This window comes from Phacochoerus africanus, chromosome 10 (assembly GCF_016906955.1).
Source record: "Phacochoerus africanus isolate WHEZ1 chromosome 10, ROS_Pafr_v1, whole genome shotgun sequence".
NCBI classification, from domain to species: Eukaryota; Metazoa; Chordata; class Mammalia; order Artiodactyla; family Suidae; genus Phacochoerus; species Phacochoerus africanus.
The window spans coordinates 47,738,115-47,761,133 of record NC_062553.1 but is presented as its reverse complement, the minus strand read 5'-3'; the positions used below and the strand labels follow the sequence as shown (position 1 = coordinate 47,761,133).

The following is a 23,019-nucleotide window of genomic DNA, read 5'->3' as shown; positions in this document are numbered from 1 at the left end:
TAACCCAGGAGCTGCCAACATTGTGGCTGGCCAATGAAGGCTGGAGTTTTGGAGAAAAGGATGAACAGTCCAAGAAACACTGCCATAGGATGAAAAACAACTAGGAACCTCCTAGAGGGTGTGGCTAGAGTAGTCACACACAGATTACACTTGTAAAAGGAAAAATAAAGAGACTGTGGATTGGACAGGAGCTGGAAGTTTGACTTTTAAGCAGGGAGTCAGATCCAGCAGAGTCTAGACTTTGGAGGATGAGGGTTAGGAGATGAAATGTGGATAGTTTAAAGCCAAACACCCTTGGGACTGCCCATCAGGGAAACCCCACGTCTGCTCCGCTGGTTGGGTGGTGACAGGTGAGCCTTTCAATGAGATGAACACTGGGGAAGTTTCCAGTGCTCCACACTGAAGGTGGCTCATGGGGGATCAGGGACAGTGGTACCCAGCTGCCTCTGCTGTATGGACTGGTCCCTGTATCAGCTATGGGGCCAGGGACGGTCATCCCAGAACTGCCTATGCCATGCATGTTGCATCACACTATTTCTACATCACAGATGAGGAGATTGGGGCAGAGTTCAGGAAAGTCCAGTGACTCAGCTAAAAAGTCCCAGAGAAGCTTGATTCTCTGGGGAGCCCCTCCCCTCGCACTTGCTTTTCAATGTCTATGCCTTTTCCACTATTCTGTCTAAAACTAAGAATTTGGGCTCAGCTGTCAAGTAATCATTCTCTTAAAAAATGTATTGAGGGGAGTTTCCATTGTGGCGCAGCAGAAATGAATCTGACTAGTATCCATGAGGATGTGGGTTGGATCCCTGGCCTCAATCAATGGGCTAAATTTCTGGTGTTGCCATGATCTGTGGTGTAGGTATCAGAAAAGGTTCAGATCCAGCATTGCTGTGGCTGTGGTGTAGGCCAATGGCGGTAGCTCCAATTCAACACCTAGACTGGTAACTTCCATATGCTGCAAGTGCAGCCCTAAAAAGCAAAAAAAAAAAAAAAAAAAGTATTGAGTCCACAGAATAACGGAGGAGGAATAACTACAGCTATACGCCTGCTTTCCCATCTGCAGCAGCATGAGGTGATGACAAAAACTTTTGCAACAACTGAAACATTATATAGGGGATCAGTATTTCCCCAAATCTGCTTCTATCTGCAGAATGTGTACAGGTGATCCAATGGGGGAAAACGATCCAAGCTTGGGAAATTCCAGGTTACATAACTGCAAACAAGTTAATTTGCTGCAATGTTTCTCAGAAATTTTTTGTTTTTAGGGTGGCATACAGAAGTTCCCAGGCTAGGGGTTGACACAGAGCTGTAGCTGCCAGCCTACACCACAGCCATAGCAACGTGGAATTCGAGCCATGTCTGTGACCTAACACAGCTCACGGCAATGCCGGATCCTTAACCCACTGAGCAAAGCCAGGGATCGAACCTGCATCCTCATGGATACTAGTTGGATTCGTTTTTGCTGAGCCAGGACGGGAACTCCCCCTCAGAACATTTAACTCACTTTCATATGCCAGGAATTTCTCAAAGGCAAATGGATATTGTTCCCAAATGTGTCTGAGAGTGGCACCCCCCCCCCCCCACACACACACCCAGAGGTCGTCATGGTCACTCACAGCAGCAGCATTTGGGGAACATTTGCAAAAACCCTGGCTTACACAGGCCCTGAAATTCCAGCCAGACCAGTACGGTTCTAATTTCATCCTGTTTGGAGGAGGTGACAAAATTTTCCTTATGACAGGGTTTTTGTAGGTGAGCCCTCAGCACACATCAAATTGGAAAACAGTTTTTCACTTTGGGGCCATGCTCTAGGCGCGCTGGAGAAGTTCTAGCTGAGAGCAAGCCTGGAGCCATGATGGAGTCAGCAAGAAAAATTAGCCACAGTGACCTTGCAGGCACCACAGGGGGGCTAGGAAAACATCCACCCAAGTCATGCGTGTGGACAACCACCTCTCATGTTTTCAGCTTCCCTGGAAGGCTTAGGTGATTTTTCCAAGCATAGACTTGTTACCACACTGACCGCTCTGTCAGAGCACCTGGTCAAACCCTCCCAGACCTGAGCTCTCTGCAAACTTGAGATCCACAACTCAGGATAAAACAAAAGGGGCCAGGGGGCCAGGAGGGCTCGGTGACACCATGACCACAGCACCTCTTCTGCCTCCAAGGTCTGGGGTCAACTTCGGGATGAGAAGTGATGTTCCTTTTCTGTGTCCCCAGTCTGCCTGTACAATCCTGCAGCCCCTCTGTTTCCAGCACTTCTGAGACTCTTGCTGGGCTGGCAGTTCCTTGTCTATTTCAGTCAGGATTGTTTTTCCCACAGGTCTGAGCTCACTTTTGCAAGTCCACATTGTCAACTTTCAACACCAAGTGTATGTAAGTGGTCTTTTCTCAGACCTCCTTTTATTTTTCTTCTTTCACCCACTTCAATAATCCACAGATTTCTTTTTATTCATTGTCTTATGTTTAAAATGCCAATATTGGAGTTCCTGTTGTGGCTCAGTGGTAATGAACCCAACGAGAATCCATGAGGTTGCAGGTTCAATCCCTGGCCTTACTCGGTAGATTAAGTATCTGGAATTGCCATGAGCTGTGGTGCAGGTCACAGATGAGGCTTAAATCCTGCATTGCTGTGGCTGTGGTGTATGCAGCTCCAGTTGGACTCCTAGCCTGAGAACTTCCATGTGCCGTATATGCGGCCCTAAAAAGAAAAATAACAATAATAATAATAATAGTAAAAAATAAAATAAAATGCCAATATTTATTAACTGTCCCTGCCTTTTGGAATCATCTGTTATAAACTGTCCTCTTCATCCTACAATTTTCTCCATTTTCCCATGGCTTCTGTTACATTTGGGGAATATTCTCTTTTTTCCTTTCTTTTTCTTTCTCTTTCTTCCTTCCTTCCTTCTTTTTTCATTTTCTTTTTTCTTTTTTGGCTACAGCATGCAGCAGCTTGAGGTCCCAGATTTGGGGAATTTTCTAATCCTCATTTCAGGATTTTTTCTCGAGAGAAAAAACATCCCAATGTCTAAAGACCTACATCCTGCAAAGGTGGCATGAGTGAAGATTTTTAGTGTCTATAATGTGTCTGTATTAAGTTGGTTATAAACAAAGCAGTAGAGTGGGGTGATCAAGAGCCCCAACTGTGAGAATCTGTTAGGGAGTGAAGAGCTCTTTATCTGTGACCCTGAACAAGTAACCAATCTTTCTGGGCCTCATTTTCCCCACTGAGAAACTGGGGGAATTAACACTACCTAATTCATTTGTCATTATAAGAATTAGTTGTGGCTCAGTGGCTTAAGAACACAACATAATGTCCATGAGGATGCAGGTTCCATCCCTGGCCTCGAATGGTGGGTTAAGAATCCAGCATTGCTGCAAAGTGCAGCTTGGGTTGCAGACACGGCTCAGATCAGCTGTGGCTGTGGGGTAGACCAGCAGCTGCAGCTCCAATTCGACCCCTAGCCTGGGGACTTCCACATGCCATAGGTGTAGCCATTAAAAAAGAAGAATTAGTTGAATTAACACACATGAAAGGCTTATATCAGGACCTAGAACATAATAAATGCCGTACAATCATTAGTTCTTATTTGTTCCACCAATTAAAATAACAAAAGCATCTTAAAGTGTGGAGATTTCAAGTATTTTTTTCTCTGTTTTTAGGCCCAGATTATGTAAAGGATCATCTGCCTAAAGTTGCTCAGCACACTTCCTACATAGGAGAAAAGCGTCCAGAGTTAGAAAAAACTGGAGATCTCAGATATTTATGGAGGCCTGCTTCAAACAGAAGCCTACCAGCAAAATACAAACCTGAGTATGTTGGTGAAGTTGGCTGGGGAATACCAGTGTATGATTTTATCAACAGGACAAGGCTTCAGAATGGCTTTCACATCAAGGTATTGCTCTTGAATGTATATTCCTCCTAGCAAGTTGTTTTCCGGTTTGAATGCTCTCTGAGCTTGCTTGCCTAGGAAATGTCATGTGCTTGACCTGTCATTGAAAAGCAATGGGATTTGAGTTTTTGCAGAAAAAAAGGGTGTGTGAATAAATGTACTTGTTGCCATCATTCCCTTAGTCTCTCTGATAACATGAGGGGGGTGGAGGGTAAAGAAAATGAAGCCCTGAGCCATTCAAAAGCATTTGCCTTTGGCCTTGGAATACATCCAGATTCCTGTCTACCCTGTGACATTCACTCACAGACACTCCCCCGTCCCCGTGCTGCTTGGCAAGTGGGTGGTGTAAGAGCAGCAGCCTGTGCTGGGCTGGCGTCAACCTACAAAGGAGCCCCAGGGCTTTAAAACCCACTGTGTCTGTCAAGCCTTTCCATCAGATGATCCAGGCTATGTGGTCTGAGGTCCCTTAGAAACTTTATCTCCGTTCAGGGATGTGGATGCAGCCCACCTGGTCTCCTCTGAGCTAGGAGAGAGCACAGATGATTTTAGAAGCAAATTCTGAGAATTCACATTTTTTCCCCCAAGTAAGCCTTTGCCTGAAATTTGAACATATGTCACCTTCGCAGTAACTGGTTATCTTAAGGCTATTTGGTACAGCTTCATCAAGCAAAGACAAACAAAGGAAGAAACCTTTTCCTGGCCCAACCTTCACCTGTGCAGTCTTTGATGGATGTGGTTCCAATCCTGCCTCTGAGTCTGGCACTGTTACCCTGGGCTGCAAGTTTACCTCCCTGGGTCTCTGCCACCTCCCCTGACCTGTGACGCTGTGTGGAGCGCCCTCCTGGGATCACTTGAATTTCTAACCCATTCCTGCCACTGACTAGTTGTGAAGTGACCTTGTGTCAGTTCCATAAGCTCTGTACCCCAGTATCTTCATTTTTTTTTCAAGTACTTAAATACAGTCAATTTATTTATTTAGGCATGTAGAAGTTCCTGGCCAGGGATTGAATCCCAGCCGCAGCTGTGACCTACTGTGGCAATCCCAGATCTTTTAACCCACTGTGCTGGGGTTGGGGATTGAACCCATACCTCTGTAGTGACCCGAGCTACTGCAGTCAATTTCTTTTTTTTCTTTTTTTTTTTTTTTTGTCTTTTTAGGGCCATGCCTACAGCATATGGAAGTTTCCAGGCTAGGGGTCAAATCAGTGCTGTAGCTGCCAACCTACATCAGAGCTCATGGCAACACCAGATTTTTAACCTACTAAGTGAGGCCAGGGATTGAACCCAAGTCTTCATGGATACATGTTGGGTTTGACACCATTGAGCCACAATGGGAACTCCGCACAGTCAGATTCCACTGTGCCATCGTGGAACTCCAGTGTCTTCATTTTGAATGTGATTATCTACCTCCTTGGGTTGTTGTAAAGAAACACTTTTAAAGTGCTGGGTGCAGTGCCTGGCACGCATCAAGACTCCATGTGCTAATATAATTATTGTTCCATGGTGATGACCAAACACAAGAAGACAAGGAAAGCGCTCAGCACGGTGCTCTGTATGCAGGTGGCACTCTGATATCAGCCATTAGGACTGTGGTTCTTGTACTTAATGTCGCTCAGTGCCAGTGACACAGCATGAGGGCTCTCGTTCTCCAACTGCATCCTTTACCACTCAGGCAATAAAGATGAATATCAGAAAATGGATTCAATATTGAAACTGGCCACCCAAGAGAAGAGGACAAATGAAAAGCAAAGCAGCTGGTTCTAAAGGAGTGCAGAATTTCCGTGGCCGTGTTGCTTCTCTTTGGTGATGCCCAGCTTTGTGCACGGCCTTCCATCTGTCTGCCTATCTTGAGTGGGTGTAGCTGTGAATTCAAGATCCATGTCAGCTGAGACTTAGGCTTCCAGGAAGGTATTTATTCTGTTTCTTTGAATGGAATTTCACAGATGACTGTAGGTCACCCCTCTGCGTGGTAGCACCCCCTCCACATGGTAGCACCCCCTCCGCATGGTAGCACCCCCTCTGCATGGTAGCACTTAACCCCTGTGGGAATGAGTGTGTGCCCTACAGAGAGCCACCCAACTGTGGCTAACGGAGAAGCTAGTCTTGTTTGGCACAAGCTGCAACAGCCATTGCTTGTCATCTGTGCATTTTCTTGGCCTCAGCATTATTCTGTTCTGTTCTGTTCTGTTCTATTCTATTCTATTCTATTCTATTCTATTCTATTCTATTCTATTCTATTCTTTTGCCTTTTTAGGGCCACACATGCAGCACATGGAAGTCCCCAGGCTAGGGGTCGAATCGGAGCTGCAGCTGCGGGCCTAACCCACAACCACAGCAATGCCAGATCCAAGCCATGTCTGCAACCTATGCCATAGCTTGTGGCAATGCTGGATCCTTGACCCCACTGAGCAAGGCCAGGGATCAAATCTGCATCCTCATGGATACTATGTCAAATTCTTATCCCACTGAACCACAGCAGGAATTTCTTGGCCCTGGCATTTTGACAGTAATTGTTTTCAAACATGTACCTGTCTCAGGTAACAATCTTAAACAAGTCTGAAAGGATTCCTTGGATTTAGAACTTTATCCTGAGAACAGAAAGATTCACTGAGAATGATTCTCAAGAACCACATAGGGGAAAAAAAAGGAAAAAAAAAATAGAAGAAGACACTAATGTCATCTTCACACAGGGAAAGTGAAGGCCGTCCTTTCCCAATGCTTCCCCTGGCCTCGTGCCTTTCATGATTCACCCTGCAGTCCACCTGCCCATACCTTTGGGCTGCAAGAGGGTGGCTCCGCTGGCGTATCCACCCTCCCATTCCATCCTGGGCTCAGACCCGGCTTCTGGAAAAGTTTGCCTAAAGAGGATTGCTAACCCTCATTCTTTCCAACAAAATGATGATGCCAGAGAAAGAGTTTGAAACCCATCATCTCTTGGTTTATAAGTGTTCATGTGCATATGGAGTTAAAAAAAAAAACCTGATTTGTAATTTGTACCTAATTAAAGTTATTACTGGGTTTTAAATTGCATGTGGAGACTGAAAAAAAAATAGAACTATATAGGATTTACCCACCAGCTAAGTCTTAGGATTTGCCATGGAGACAGCTTTTCTTTTCTCCCCCCTCGGGGCCACACCTGCGGCATATGGAGGTTCCGAGGCTAGGGATCCAATCAGAGCTACAGCTGCCAGCCTGTGCCATAGCAATGCAAGATCCCAACAGTGTCTGTGACCTGCACCACATCTCAGGGCAACACCAGATCCTTTCTGGATTCTTAACCCACCGAGCAAGGCCAGGGACCTAACCACAACCTTATGGTTACTAGTCCTATTCGTTCTTGCTGCACCACAAAGGGAACTCCCACCATGGAGACTGTTGATCACGTCCCCCTCCAGCAACTCCCCGCCCCTGTCCCCAACCCCCTCACCCAGGGCCTGACTTCCCCTCACCCCTCCATCTGAGGCAGATGATTGTCAAGCCTCAGACTTGGATTCCTTATCAACTCAGGGCTCCAGGCAGCCTCTTCCGATCAATGAGAAATGGCACAAAGTGACATTTGAGCTGCTCCAGGATCACAAACAACAAATGAGCGTCTATGCCATGATTCACACGGTCCTTGCTAGGCAGCTGGTTGATTCCTTAGTGTCATGTAACACGGGGCAACATCTTCAACCAGGTTCTGTTCTCTCCCTGGTTCCTCGGCCTTGGTGGCCCTTGATCCCCTCCCCCTCACCGTCGGGTCCCTGAGTCCCAGCAAGGTAGCCCTTTGCTTCTGTCTAACTTAAGAGACCCTTCAGTACCTCTGACTGCAACAAATATCTCAGGACTTTGGTTTTAAGCACAAACCTTCATTTAGTGAATTTTTATAGCCGGAACAGCTGTTCTTTCTAATTTACTGTGCCAGATTCAGATAAGCAGGCAGCTAGGGGAGTGCGGGCACCTCCAGTTGACCTGGGCACGAGGTCTGGGCTCTCTCCTCTTCTGGGCATGAGGAAGGGTCCTATAGATTATCTGAGGAAGATGATAAATTCCAGGCTGAGTGACACCTTAAAAATTTCCCTATGTTGCAGAGGTCAGTAAAAATCACAATATCTGATTCCTCTTCTGGGTCTTTGTGTGCGTTTAGCTGTTTCCTACTCACTCTGCTGTGAGGCCACATGCCATGATAATACATGTATAGTAAACCAGTAAAGATCTCTGCTTTTGCTATTATCTTAGATTTAAGAGCAGTACATCCATTTTTGTAGTGGATTTGGTCTCTGCCAAATTATATGTGTTTATGCAACAATAAACGGAGATCAATGAAACAATTCCTTTGTTTTATAACTTAGGAGTTTTCTACCTCTTGGTAGCTGGGCATGTCTCCCCACCTGGCTTTTCTTTACTCCAGACCTCAACAGCATCAGCTGGCCTCCTGATGCCTATTTTCTGCTCCTGCATCCGACCTCATGACCAAATGACTGAAGTTATTTAGTTTGCCCACAGAAACAATGTGATACTGGACTTGATGACCAACTCATCATAAGTGTGATTCCAAAGGCAATATTAAATCAATTCATCATAACAGATATTACAACCAATATATCATATGGTGTAACACCTTGAACGATCTGTAGAAAGTAATAAGGAGAAGCATGGAGACACATCAATAATATACGCATATGTGCTAGAGTGTGATATAATAAAAAGGAAACCCCTGCCTCCTGTTTAACTGCCCTGAATGCCTGCATCATGAACACAGGGAGCTATTCTGAGTTTTACGGACATGTGAACAGACTTCTTGATGACTGCTGAATAAATCAATCCAATGTTGGTTGCTTTCTGAGATATTTTTCTCTCTGTGAATTTATTTAGAGAAAGTAAACATAAAAAGAGTTCCTGCGGTGGGAATGTAATTTGTTGCAGCCACTATGGAGAACCATACTCGGGTTCCTCAAAAAGTTAAAATAGAGTTTCCATATGATTCAGCAATCCCACTCCTAGGTATATACCTGGACGAAACTCTAATTCAAAAAGATATATGTACCCTATGTCCATAGCAGCACTATTTACAATGGCCAAGACATGAAAGCAAGTGTCCATTGACAGATGAATGGATGAAGATGCAATGGAATATCACTCAGCCACTAAAAGAAATGATGATAACACCATTTGCAGCAACATGGATGCTTCACTTAGATTCTCATTATAAGTGAAGTAAATCACACAAAGACAAACATTATATGATATCACTTACATGTGGAATCTAAAATATGACAAAATGGACTTAACTACAAAGCAGAATGTATATGTACACCAGAAACAAACACAACATTGTAAATCAACTATGCTTCAATAAAATAAATTTTTTTGAAAAAGAGCTCCTGTCAACTATGTACTATGTGAGGAAGGTAGTGTGATTATTTTCATTTTACAGATAAGGAAACCAAGGCATTGACAGCTGAGGTTCTTTGCCTGAGGCTGCACAGCTGGCCAGTGGTGGAGCCAGGATTTCAGCCCAGGCTGATTTCAGGGACATAGTGGGCATCCAGCATGTATGAGAGGAAACGATAGGAAAGGAAGTCAGAACACTGGACTGGAGCCACCATGGGAGGTGCTCAACTGGCCAGTCACTTTTCTGTAAGGCTGGGTCTGGCTGGGTCAGCCCAGCTGCCACCTATTTAAGGCAGGCACCCCTCTTTCATGGGCCCTTAGGGGTCTCCTGGCTCCCCGCTACGCATCACCAGCACACTGTATGCTTCATTTATAATAGCAAAATGAAGCATCAGTAGTAGATATCACCCATATATTTGATTTGTGGGTCTATTTCTGTTTTGTATATAAGGTCATTTGTATCATATTTTATTTTATTTAATTAATTTATTTGCTTTTTCAGGCTGAACCCATGGCACATGGAGGGTCCCATCTAGGTGTCTAATTGGAGCTACAGTTGCCCGCCTAAGCCACAGCCACAGCAACGCCAGATCCGAGCCTCGTCTGTGACCTACACCACATTTCATGGCAACACCAGATCCTTAACCCACAGAGCGAGGCCAGGGATCGAACCCACAACCTCAAGATTACTGGTCGGGTTCATTTCTACTGTGCCATGACGGGAACTCCTGTATCATATTTTAGATTCCACATATAAGTGATATCATATGGTATTTGTCTTTCTCTTTTTGACTTACTTCACTTAGTATGAGAATTTCTAGCTCCATCCTAGAGATTGGAATCTCTAGTTCCATCCATGTTGCTGCAAATGGCATTATATCATTCCTTTTTATGGCTGAGTATTATTCTATTATATATATGTACCACATCTTCTTAACCCATTCCTCTGTCGATGGGCGGTTAGGTTGCTTCTGTGTCTTGGCTATTGTGGATAGGGCTATAAGGAACATACGGGCATGTGTATCTTTTTGAATTATAGTTTTGTCTGGATATATGCCCAGGAGTAGGATTGCAGGATCATATGGCAACTATATTTTTAGTTTTATTACTTTCAAATTTCTATGCAGTAAGCACTCTATACTGCTCCAAAACATATTATCAAATAAAATCTTTGGCATTTGGGGGAAAAAAAAGAGAAGACAGTGAGGTTGCTCCCCAAACTTCACCTTCTTTCGAGCCTCCCCTCATCCATTCTTCCATACTCCATGTTCACATAACAGTGTCCTGGAAAAATTTCACAATCACCTGGAAAAAAGTATTGACAGTTTGGAGTTGATTAGTATATAGACCACCAATCACATCTTTCAGAATTTCTATAAGTTTTTCACTTCAAATTTCTCATTAACCTTTGGGTTCATTTGACAAACAATCTCATTAAAATCCCCAAGATCTCACACTTCTAATCGCCAGATGTTATTATCAATTTAGAAGACTTTTGAAAGATCATAAAGCTTCCTTTTTCAACCAAAGGCAAAATAGAAAATAGCTTTTCTAAAATTAGGCGCATCTTTAGATGGTTTCTGCTTCTTTCCCAGATGGGTGTGTGTTTAGTTCTCACTTTATCTTTCTTAGAGTTATTTGCATCCTAACAGTTTGTGGTTTAATATAAAAATAATTACATTAGCACCTTTCATCCTTAAGTGCTGTGTAAAGTAGTGGATTTTCTGATAGGAAGAGAAGCTTCTGGTAGGGGAGGGCCACACGCTGACCATCTGTGAGGGATGAGAACCTTGGCTGTGGAGACCAAATAACTTTTCTTTTTCTTAAAAAATAATACTTACACCACTAACATCCTTGTACACAGGTGTTATGTTTTCTGCATTTTAATACAACTTGGGTTTATGGGATTCTTCAGATAAACTGAAGGAACTTACTCATATTTGAACGCTCCCCCCAAATATATGTATTTTAGGGCCTCACCTGTGATCTTTGGAAGTTCCCTGGCTAGGGGTCAAATCAGAGCTGCAGCTGAGGGCTACACCACAGCAACACTGGATCCAAGCTGCATCTGTGACCCCTATGCCACAGCTTGTGGCAATGCCAGATCCTTAACCCACTGAGTGATGCCAAGGATCGAACCCTCATCCTCACAGGATAACATCAGGTCCTTAACTTGCCAAGCCACAATGGGAACTCCCCAGAAAATAATTTTTAAGTTTTATGCTTCCTTTCTGGAAAAGGCCATGAAAACAGCAAATGAGGCTTGTGTCATTTGATGTGCAGTCTCTGTGCTGGGTTCAAAGCAGTTCCAAGAAGAATAGCTGGTTTGGAAGGGGGAGCACCTGCCCGTAGCTGGGAACACTGCCTCTCCACATTCACCAGCCCCCAGCCCAGCCCCCATGACCTGGCCTCCCATCCAGACATGGGCTTCCTCCTTCTGACTGTGACTTTATAGGTGATTACTGTGAACTAGAAATAGGACATCCTAATATTGGAGTTCCCGTTGTGGTTCAGTGGCTTAAGGACCCAACATTGTCTCTCTGAGGATATAAGTTTGATCCCTGGCTTTGCTCAGTGAGTTAGGGATCATGTTTTTTGAAAGCTCTGACATGGGTTGCAGTTGCAATTCCAATTAGGCCACTGGCCTAGGAACTTCCATATGCCACAGGTTCTATCATAAAAGAAAACAAAAACATCCTAATAGTCACATCTTTTATTAGGATGTAGAAAGGTGAAAAAAAGAAGGAAGAAAGTAAAGAAAGGGAAGGAGGGAGGAAGAAAGAAAAAGAAAGAAAGAAAGAAAGGGAAAGAAGGGAAGGAGGGAGAGAGAAAGAAGGAAAGAGAGAAAGAAGAAAGGAAGGAAGGAAGAAAAAAATCTCAATGTAATCTAGTGGGTGATTTTTCCTTAATTAAGGAAAGCTAAAAATACACCGTAGTGGTTACTAGCTTTTGTAAGGCTTGACATGCATCTTGAATATTTCTCAATGTAAACATCACCTTTCAAAAAAATACACTTCATAAATAAAGTTAGTATTAAGCATATGCCATAGGTTTTCAGTGAATATTATTTGATGATGATAGGAAGACCCAAAGCTAAGAAAAGACTGTGTAAATCAGAATGGGTTCCAATAAACCTGACATTTGACTCCACAGCCAGGCTCCTTTAAATATATTGTCAAGAATTCGGAAACTTTTGCGTGATCTAACATCCCAAGCACAGGAGGCTAAGATACCAGGACATATGTTTTCTAAATCTGGCACTTATCCTGGCTTTTTAAGATCTTTGGGAGAAATGCTAATATCATTATAAATTTAGGATTATAGTTTCCCCTGTTACTCATATGCACAATTCTGGAGTATCTCAGCTGTGTTGACAAAAATTCATAGAATGCAAAGCAATCTGGAGGTATACATTCTCTCCTCAAGATTGAAACTAGGATTCCAAAAATCTGAACTGAGCAAATTGAAAACAATAGACTCAGTAAAGGGCCCTTGGGCACATGGTCCCAACATGTCTCTGGGCACAAAGAAAATGGCACTGAAAATAAATGCTTTGGGGAATTCCCACTGTGATACAAGAAGATTGGCAGTGTTTTGGCAGTGCCAGGATTCAGGTTTGATCCTGGCCTGGCACAGTGGGTTAAAGGATCCAGCATTGCTGCAACTGAAGCCTAGGTCGCAACTGTGGCTCAGATCTGATCTCTGGCCCAGGAACTCCATGTGCTGTGAGGTGGCCAAAAAAAGGAGAAAGGGAAGGAAAGGAGAGGAGAGGAGAGGAAAAGATGTGCTTTGGAAACTACGTGAGGTCCTGCAGTTGGAGTAAGAATTCATAGGAAGTATCTTTGCATTGTTGTTGTTGAAGGTTTTAGTTTGTTGTCAGAGATTGTTCTGCATAGTCCTAGTCACATTCCAAATGGCTTTAACTAACTTAAGGTCTGAAAATTTTTTTTTTTTTTCTTTTACCTGCAGCAAATGGAAGTTCCCACACTAGGGGGTTGAATTGGAGCTGCAGCTACCAGCATACACCACAGCCACAGCCACACTGGATCTGAGCTGTATCTTCATCCTATGCATAGCTTCAGCAACTCTGGACCCTTAACCCAATGAGCAAGGCCAGGGGTGGAACCCACATCCTCATGGATACTAGTTGGGTTCTTAAGCCACTGAGCCACACGGGAACTCCAGGATCTCTCTTATTTGACTTTATTCTGACAGCACCAACAGTACCCTTCCCAACATAGATGATCATCAAGAAATGATGGAGATGGAGATTAAAAATCCTGAATGCAGAAGTCTTCATGCAGAGTCTTTGTTAAAAGACCGAGTTGCTGAAGGGGGGACACGAAATTTGAAGTGTGCATGAGATTGAGAATTGCTTTACTCCTGGCTTATTCGATCGTCATTTGAGAACTACTTTACATTCTTTTTTTTTTTAACCGAACCCTAGTTATTCTGTTATGTTAACAATGCCTGGGCTGCCATCCTTAGTGCCATTCTGTGTTGTAGAGCTAATTGGACAATTAACTTGGGAGGCACACACTTCCTAACCTTTGAATTAACCACAGCACCAACACATTAGAAAACTCTGAGAGGGAGAACGATCACCAACCAGTCACTTGATTATATTTGAGAAACCATGTGCTGAGCCCAAGCGGAGATTTGGGAACCTCCTGTGTAGCTTATCTGTACCTTGAATAGTTAAATCCACTCATTTTCCAGACCCTGGTCAGGACCGTCCATTGACTTTAGATAAAGGGCTGGTTGGAGTTCCCTGATGGTACAGCAGGTTAAGGATCAGGTATTGTCACCGTAGTTGGCTCCAGTCACTGCTGTGGTGCCCAGAACTGGCCCCAGAACTTCCACATGCTGTGGGTTCGGTCAAAAAAAAAAATGGGGTGGGGGCACTGATAGCAGAATGATTGGTTACTCATCACAAATCCTAACAATTCCCATCAGAATACTTTCCAGTCTTGCTTTAAAATAAAATCTTGGGAGTTCCCATTATGGCTCAGCGGAAACAAATCTGACTATTATCCATGAGGATGCAGGTTCAGTCCCCGGCCTTGCTCAGTGGGTTAAGGACCCGGCATTGCCGTGAGTTGTGGTTTAGTTTGCAGACCCGGCTCGGATCTGGAGTTGCGATGGCTATGGCATAACCTGGCAGCTGTAGCTCTGATTCGATTTGATCCCTAGCCTGGGAACTTCCATATGCTTCAGGTGTGGCCCTGAAAAGACAAAAAATAAAAATTTAAAAATTAAAAAAATAATAAAGTAAAATAGAATATTTGTGTAACTTGAATTATAGCATGAATAAGGAACACATTAATCTCCCTGGAGAAGGGCAGAAAAAAATCATAGAAATATGCATTCTTTCTGAGAATAAATGAGGAAACTAACATTTACAATCTCAGTTTGCAAATCTTTATTTGTGGCCATAATGAGAAATTAAGGGTAATTTACAGGCAAAAACAGCCTTTGAAGAACTTTCCCCCCTTTCTCTCTTTGCATGCTCATCTGCCTACTGTTCTTGATAATATCTCAATTTTCCCATCTACAAAATGGGCATTGCCTAGGTTTTCTCTTGGGCATAACGAATTACCATTAAAGTAGTATCTTAAAACAACATCATTTATTTGTTCATGGTTTTATAGGTCAGAAGTCTCAGGAGAGCATGGCTGAGTTATCTGCTTGGGACTCACAAGGGTGAAATGAAGGTATCGGCTGTGGCTATGATCTCACCTGAGGCCTGGGGTCTCTTCCAAGTTCATGTGGTTGTGGCAGATTGCAGTTTCTCATGGTTGTAGGACTAAGGCCCCATTTCTTTGCTGGCTGTCAGGGACCAGTCTCAGCATCTAGAAACTGCCTACATCCCCTATGATGTGGTCCCCTCCATCTTTAAAGCAACAGCAACAGACACTCTCCTTCATGTTCAGTCCCTCTCATGTTTCAAATCCACTTTGCCAGGAAGAGCCCAGATCCTTTTAAAGGCTCACCTGGTTAAGTTAGGTCCACTGAAGATAAGCTCTCTTTCTTAAAATCAATTGGTTTGGGATCTTAATTACACTTGCAAAATCCCTTCACAGCAGTACCTAGATTAGTATTTGGCCGAATATCTGGGAGAAGTTTTGTATATGAAGGATTGAGACTCTCAGGGGTCTTTAGAATTTAGAATGCCTTCCACAGGGATAATAATAACACATTAAAGTTGTTGTTGTTGTTGCTTTTTAGGGCCCCACCTACGGCATATAGAAGTTCCCAGACTAGGGTCAAATCAGAGCTACAGCTGCCAGCCACAGTCACAGCCACAGTAACTCTGTATCTGAGCCACGTCTGCAACCTATACTAGAGCTCTTGGCCACTCCGGATCCTTAACTCACTGAGGAAGGCCAGGGATCGAACCTGAATCCTCATGAATACTAGTCGGGTTCATAACTACTGAGCTACAACAGGAACTCCAGCACCTTAAAGCATTAAGTGAGATATGTGTGTAAAGCATTTAGCATAATATCTAGTGTAGTAAGTCTCAAGAAATGGGATCAAGTATTATCAATATTGCTATAGTCCATACTTTCTTGCCTATGTGGATTTTTGAAATATATTATGATAAGCACATTAGAAACATGATGAAATAAGTTTCTCATTGTTTGGCTACCCCACAGAAAAACAGAGATACTGGGGCCATCGCCAATGAACTCACATAAGTCAATGTTTAGTCTATTTGCTGAAAGTTGATGCATTAATTCAAATTATTTAAAAATAGTGCAATTTTTTTTAAAGAGAGAGACTAGGATATAACTCATGCTGGTACTCAAGTCCGCATATAATGTAGCATAAAACGAAGTATGGGTCTCTGCATTTTTCACTTTTTGCTTAAGAAGAAAAATGAGTCAGAGAATCTATGCCTTAAACATTAACGTTTTTCAGAGAGAATTGTTCTGTTTCCACTCATGCTCTGAATGTAAAATGAATGCTTGATTTGCTCCATCCACACAAAGGCCTTGATGTCGCCTCGCTCCCTTCCATGGTTCCAGTCTAGAATAGGCAGCACTGTGCAGTTTGATGACCCAGTGCCAACAACGAGAATGCTCCTCACTGGCTGTGAGAAGAAAGACACCGAAGGGGTTAACAGTAATATTTTGCAAATTGAGGCAAGTGAAGAAAAAAATACATTAGCATAAGAAAGGGTTAGCCTTAGGGGATTTTCCACTCCAATGTTTGGTACTGAAAGCTTTGCGTTACCAAGGAGGAGGATGTCGAAGAAGAGAAACTCTAGTGTCTACGCATTCTTGAAATCATTGCCATTGTACTCATTCTACTGGTGAGAATAGTTATAGAGATGGAAAATGGTCCTTTCTAGCGAGGGAATGGGATGGATGGGGAGTTTGGCATTGGTAGATGCAAACTATTACATTTAGAATGGATAAGCAATGAGGTCCTACTGTACAGCACAGGGAACTCTATCCAGTCTCTTGAGGTAGAAGATGATGGACTACAGTATGAGAAAAAGAATGTATATATATGTATGACTGGGTCACTTTGCTATACAGCAAAAATTGGCACAACACTCTAAAATGACTATAGTTTAACCAAAATAAAATTAAAAAAAAAAAAGAAAATGTCCCTCTAGCAAGGAAAGTCAAAATTCGATATATGAAGAAAAACGACTTGAATTAAATATAGCAACAAAACAAATGGATTCCTTCATGATCTATGTGAATTCTAGACAAGAGGTGGTTTGAGATTAAAAGCGAAAGTATTATTGTTAAATCAAATATACATACATACATAAACACATTAATTAATTAATAAGTGAAAGTATGAAGGAATGATTTTCATTTTTAACTAGAATAGGCCCCAAATGCCTGTGACTAATTTAACTTCAATTTAGCAACTCTATTTCAGAAACTGTGTCTAATTCATACAGTATCTAAAAGTAGCTAGCAGATATTTCCTTTTTAATCAATACCTAGACTTAGTTAAAGATTGCTTTTTTCTCCCTTTTTTCCTTTTTTTTTTTTTTTCCTTTTTTACAGCCACACCTGCTGCATAGGCAAGCTCCCAGGCTAGGGGTCAAATTGGAGCTGTAGCTACAGGCCTGCACCACAGCCACAGCAACACTGTTATCTGAGCAACATCTGCAACCTCCACCAAAGTTTGTGGCAACACTGGATCCCTAACCCACTGAGTGAGGTTAGGAATCCTGCATCCTCATGGAGACAAGTCGGGTTCTTAACTCACTGAGCCACTTGTGGGAATTCCAGTTAAAGACAGGAATAGGGAATATCCAATTTCAAGTTATGATTATTTTCTCTAGTTGAAAACATTAAAAACTGTAAAATTCTCTTTGACTCCTTAAGTCAGAAATATACTAATCAGTTGTTTCCTGTTTCTATGAAGATGGTGAACTAATTTTGTTGTTTTTAATTTTTTATTTTTTTGTCTTTTGTCTTTTTAGGGCCACACCTGCATCACGTGGCGGTTCTCAGGCTAGGGGTCCAATCATAGCTGTAGCCACTGACCTACGCCACAGCCACAGCAACACGGCTGTGTCTTTGACCTATGCCACAGCTCATGGCAATGCTGGATCCCCAACCCGCTGAGCGAGGCCAGGGATCGAACCTACAACCTCATAGTTCCTAGTCAGGTTCGTTTACCACTGAGCCACAACAGGAACTCCTGGTGAATTGGTTTTTGGATCCGTCTTTTCTTTACTCTTATCAATAACTGACCAATAATAAAAAAAAAAAGATTTCTTTGATTCTGAATTTCATGAGATTTAATACCAAAGTGAGCCTGACTGTCCAAATAAATCATGGTGAATTCCATTAATAAATTAAGATAGAGAAATGCCAGCTTATTTTAGATAATGGATTTTTTTAATGACATTATATGTTGACAGCTATAAGAGAAATAGTGCGGGGGTGGGTAGCAAATGAATCTGTCAAGTTCTAAGAAAAGTCTTTTCTTCTAATATACGGCACAAATGAAACTTTCCACAGAAAAGAAAATCATGGACGTGGAGAACAGACTTGTTGCCAAGGGGGCGGGGGAGAGAGTGGGATGGACTGGGAATTTGGGGTTAATAGATGCACACTATTGCCTTTGGAATGGCTAAGCAATGAGATCCTGCTGTATAACACTGGGAACTATACCTGGTCACTTGTCATGGAGCATGATGGAGGATAATATGAGAAAAAAGAATGTATACATGTATGTATGACTGGGTCACCTTGCTGTACAGTGGAAAATTGACAGACCACTGTAAACCAGCTATAATGGAAAAAAATAAAATCATTATAAATACACCAAAAAATTAAAAAAAAGAAAAAATGAAAAAAAGAAGTCTTTTCTGATTAAAACAATGAAATCATTTGGTGATTAAAAATGGGAACAAAGATCAAAAAAGAATGACTAAGTCATGGAAAATTTGTTCAAAAGCTGATAAAATATTAAGTCAATTGAGAAGGTCAATTTTCAGTGAATCATCTTTAGAAATCAATTGAGAAACAATGATTTTACCATTACATGCAGAGGCTCACTTTTCTAACTTTCTGTAGGTAGTGGGTCAACCTTGCATTAAAATATTGCTTGTTTTGTCCCTTCCTTTGTTTGTATATTTTATACATAGACATTAAAGATATAGAAGTAATCAAGTTTTCAGTTTTTCACCACTGAGAAAACGATCTAAGTAAATAGATCTGCTTTTCTGACACAGTAACTCTGTAGCCCTCGATTGGGAAGTTTATTTTATTTTATTTTTCAGGGCCGCACCTTCAGCATGTGGAAGTTCCCAGGCTGGGGGTCAAATCGGAGCTACAGCACCAGCCTATGACAGCCACAGCACCTCAGGATCAGAGCCACATCTGGGACCTATACCACAGCTCACAGCAATGCGGGATCCTTAACCCACTGAGCCAGGTGAGGGATTGAAGTCGAGTACTCATGTTTACAAATCAGGCTTGTTACCACTGAGCCACAATAGGAAATCCAGGAAGGTCATTTTAAACCAAAGCTTGAGGAAAAAAGACAGGGAAGATAAAAAAGAATACTACATGATTCCTCTGATGTTAACATTATGATGTGATTTTCCTGGTTTTTCAGATGTTGTGAATACAGCATCACATCAATGTAAAAATGGATTCCAAAACTGAAATGAAATGATTTTGATGATCCATATTATTGTTTCCCAACCCTAGCATGGAAAATTGAGAAAGGTTTATGGACAAAAACACTTCTTTTAAATTTTTTTAAATTATTTTTTTATGCCACACCAACAACTTATGGGAATTCCTGGCCTGGGGATTGAATCCAAGCCACAGTTGCAACCTCCACCACAACTGCTGTGGCAACACCAGATCCTTTAACCCATTGTGCCGGGCCAGGGATCGAACCTGCTCCTCCACAGCAACCTGAGCCACAGCAGTTGGATCCTTAACCCAGTGGGCCACAGTGGGAACTCCCCAAGCCCTTTTCAGTATAAATATGACACCCCCTTTTCCCAGGCTTACATTTAAGATGTACCCTCCATTGACCAGTTCCTGAGAAAAAGGTGCTGGTATACAGTCAGTTACTCAGTTATGATAGATAATTTGATGCACATGAGAGGGTATGGGGATTATGTTTTAATGTAAGAATGAGTTCTAAGCAAACAAGTATTTTATCAGTATTCTAAGGGATGCTTTCTGAAAGGAGTGTTGAGAGCTGCACTTTACCATAGGCTACCTGTGACCCAGCTCTTTCCTATGTAACTTTCCCCACATTTCTTAACTCTGAGAGGGTAAGGTGAAGGGAAAAGAGCTAAACTCTGTGAGTCTAAATGATAAATTGTGGTTTTGCATGCCTGCTTGTGTAGACATAGAATCGTAAGGGGCTGAGAAATTGTGGACAACTGTCTTCTTGGTACCCAACCCCTGTCCTTTAACAGAGAGGGCAGGGAAAACACCGAGAGTCAGATTCATTTTCCTTCTTGCAACTTTTCCTCAGTTCAAGAATCAAAAGACCATTTTCTTCATCTGAATTTAGCATTTCCTGTTGGATTTCTCAACCTGAACTCCATTGGGAATAGGAACCCAGATGGTTAGGTATGTTCATGCCTAGCGACCTTGGAATCAGGGTACAATTTTTTTTCTTCCTTTTACAGTATGAAGAGCTAAGTCAAGCTGCCATTGAGAAACTAAGCCACAGATACCAGAACCCGTGGTAAGCACATACTAATTCATACGTTTTAAGTCAATCAATTAATTAATGTATTTCCTTCCTAAATTAATAACAGGGTTAACTTTTTAAAACATTTTATGTCCTGTAATTTCATTGTACAATTATGAATTTTCATTCCTAATAAACACAAAATGTTCACTATCTACTAGGTTTTAATTAGAGGAGGAAAGGGACAGGGTTTGAGTACAGTGTTTTAAAAAAAGGAACCAGCCTGTTAAGAACAGCAACTGGATCGAGCAGCTTTAACTATACAAATAACTCTTTTTTGTAGAAAAACAAGAATGTATGTTTTCTTTTGGAAAAAAACTCTCATTTCATGCCGTTGACTTAGAAACCATCACAACGGGTCGTGTGGGTTAATAAATGTAGTCCTACTGAAGTCACACAGTGGCTTGAATTCACACTCTCTTAAGGCAGCTGGTAACCTAAATTAAACATGTCTAGTACATGGTACGTTAAATTACAGGAAAAGAGCAGAACCTGGGCTTGTCATGTGGCTGAAGCATATAATTCAGATCTCTAAGACTGCAGATTCAATAATGCCTTTGTTCTCCTTAGATCTTTGGAGGGTTTCTGGAGCCTATTTCACATCATTTTTTTAAATCGCTGATGATTCCCACTATTAGTATGTGTAAAATTAATAGGTTTTAGTCTGTTTCTGCTATATCACTACAACGTAAACTGTACCCAAAAGAGACAAGACCTTAAACCTCATATCAAAAGCCTATGAGGGGAACTATGTCTAGTCATTTATAATGGAGCACGATAATGTGAGAAAAAAGAATCTGTACATGTATGTGTAACTGAGTCACCATGCTGTACAGCAGAAAATTGGCAGAACACTGTAAACCAGCTATAATGGAAAAAAATAAAAATCATTATATTAAAAATAATTTTTTAAAAGCCTATCAGTTACTACAATACAATCCCAGGACAGCAAAATATCTCATTGCACAATTTCTACAGCTTAGAGGCATGTTCTATGTTTAAAGCCATGGAGAAATACTTACAATTATTGCATACACAGTACATGTTCTCATTGAAATATTCCATTTCCTTTGTTCAGATAGCATTGCAAGCATCTCCATGCAAATGCTCTATCAAATACTTAGAAGCAAAAACAAACAAAAAATTAAAGCCCATTGAAAATCAAAGCAATTCAACAAGCATTCATGACATTAAGTGTGAAAATCTGCTTCATTTATTTAAACATAAAAAACTTGTAAGAAAGAACCTGGGTAATATTGAAGCTTTGAATGTTTTCCTTGGATGAAAGAATGTTGGCTACATTTATTTCTAGGGTATAGAAATACCCTAGATTGTACCAAGGCTGCAAAATGTTTATGAGAAGGATCTTGTACTTAAGAAACTGTGGATTCAATTGGGAAATTGTGTAAGTTATGATACCAATCTGCCTATGTTGAATGCTAAATTCTTTTTTCTTTTTTTCTTTTTATGGCCGAACCTGCAGCATATGGATGTTCCCCAACTAGGGGTCAAATTAGAGCTGCAGCTGCTGGTCTACAGCACAGCTATGGCAAAGCCAGAATTGAGCCTCATCTGTGACCTATGCCACAGCTTGTGGCAATACCGGATCATTAACCCACTGAGGGAGGCCCAAGGATTGAACCCTCATCCTCTTGTACTATGTCGAGTTCTAACCTGCTGAGTCATAATAGGAACTCTGAGTGCTAAGTACTTAGTGAAGATAGTTATAAAAAGAAAATTATAACTAGAAAATTTAGAAATTATAAATACTGTTAGAAAATTATAACCTGAAAAGTGAAAAAAAATGAATATAAAAAATTGAAATATAAAGTTAAAAATTAGATTTGCTGCTGGCTCGAGTTCTGTCTCTAACTGGTCAGGTACCAGTAACACGAATGCTGCCTCCTCTTAGACTCTAAGCACAACTGCTGCTTAAAAGCTTTGCCCCCACCCTACTCAGGCTGGGAAGAGGTTCTTGAAGAAGATGCTGACTCAGACAGGCGGAGGTGTGTCCCTACTCCTCCACTCCCACCCCCTACTTGTGTCATTTCAGCTGAACTGAGGGCCATCTCCTTCCTGGGTAAGGTTCATGCTTAGCCTCTGCAACAGTTTTCATGACCTGTCCTCCTTGACCAATTGCCTTCACTCGATAAATCCAACATCTCTTGTGTTCAAAGTGCTGCTAGATTCTCCAGCTACAGTGCAGAACAAGACAAGCCCAGTGTGGGCCCTCCTTGGAATTTGTATTCTAGAGGAGAGACACTGAACAACTGTATCATACTGTTTCTCAAGCTTTAAAAAATTTTTTTTTTCTTTTTTGGCCACCCCATGGCACATGGAGTTGCTGGGCCGGGGATCGGATCCGAGCTGTAGTTGCAATCTACATGGCAGCCACAAGCAATGCTGGATCCTTAACCGACTGTACCAGGCCGAGGACCAAACCCACATCCCAGGATGTCAGAGATGCCACCAATCCTGTTGTGCCACAGCGGGATCTCCTAAATAAGTTTTTAAATGACAAATACAATTCATGCTTGTGGCAACAAAT

General features: G+C 41.9%; 1 protein-coding gene across 1 annotated transcript in view; it reads left to right on the top strand.

Annotated features, from left to right (window-relative positions):
• The first annotated feature begins 2,136 nt into the window (after window positions 1–2,136).
• The window catches only part of C10H4orf45 (chromosome 10 C4orf45 homolog), a 57,791-nt gene continuing 36,908 nt past the window's right edge, over window positions 2,137–23,019 (top strand). Inside the window, exons 1-3 of the mRNA XM_047798111.1 lie at window positions 2,137–2,191; window positions 3,664–3,896; window positions 20,407–20,465. Coding sequence (XP_047654067.1) covers window positions 2,137–2,191; window positions 3,664–3,896; window positions 20,407–20,465 — 347 coding nt within the window. The remainder of the gene's footprint in view (window positions 2,192–3,663; window positions 3,897–20,406; window positions 20,466–23,019) is intronic.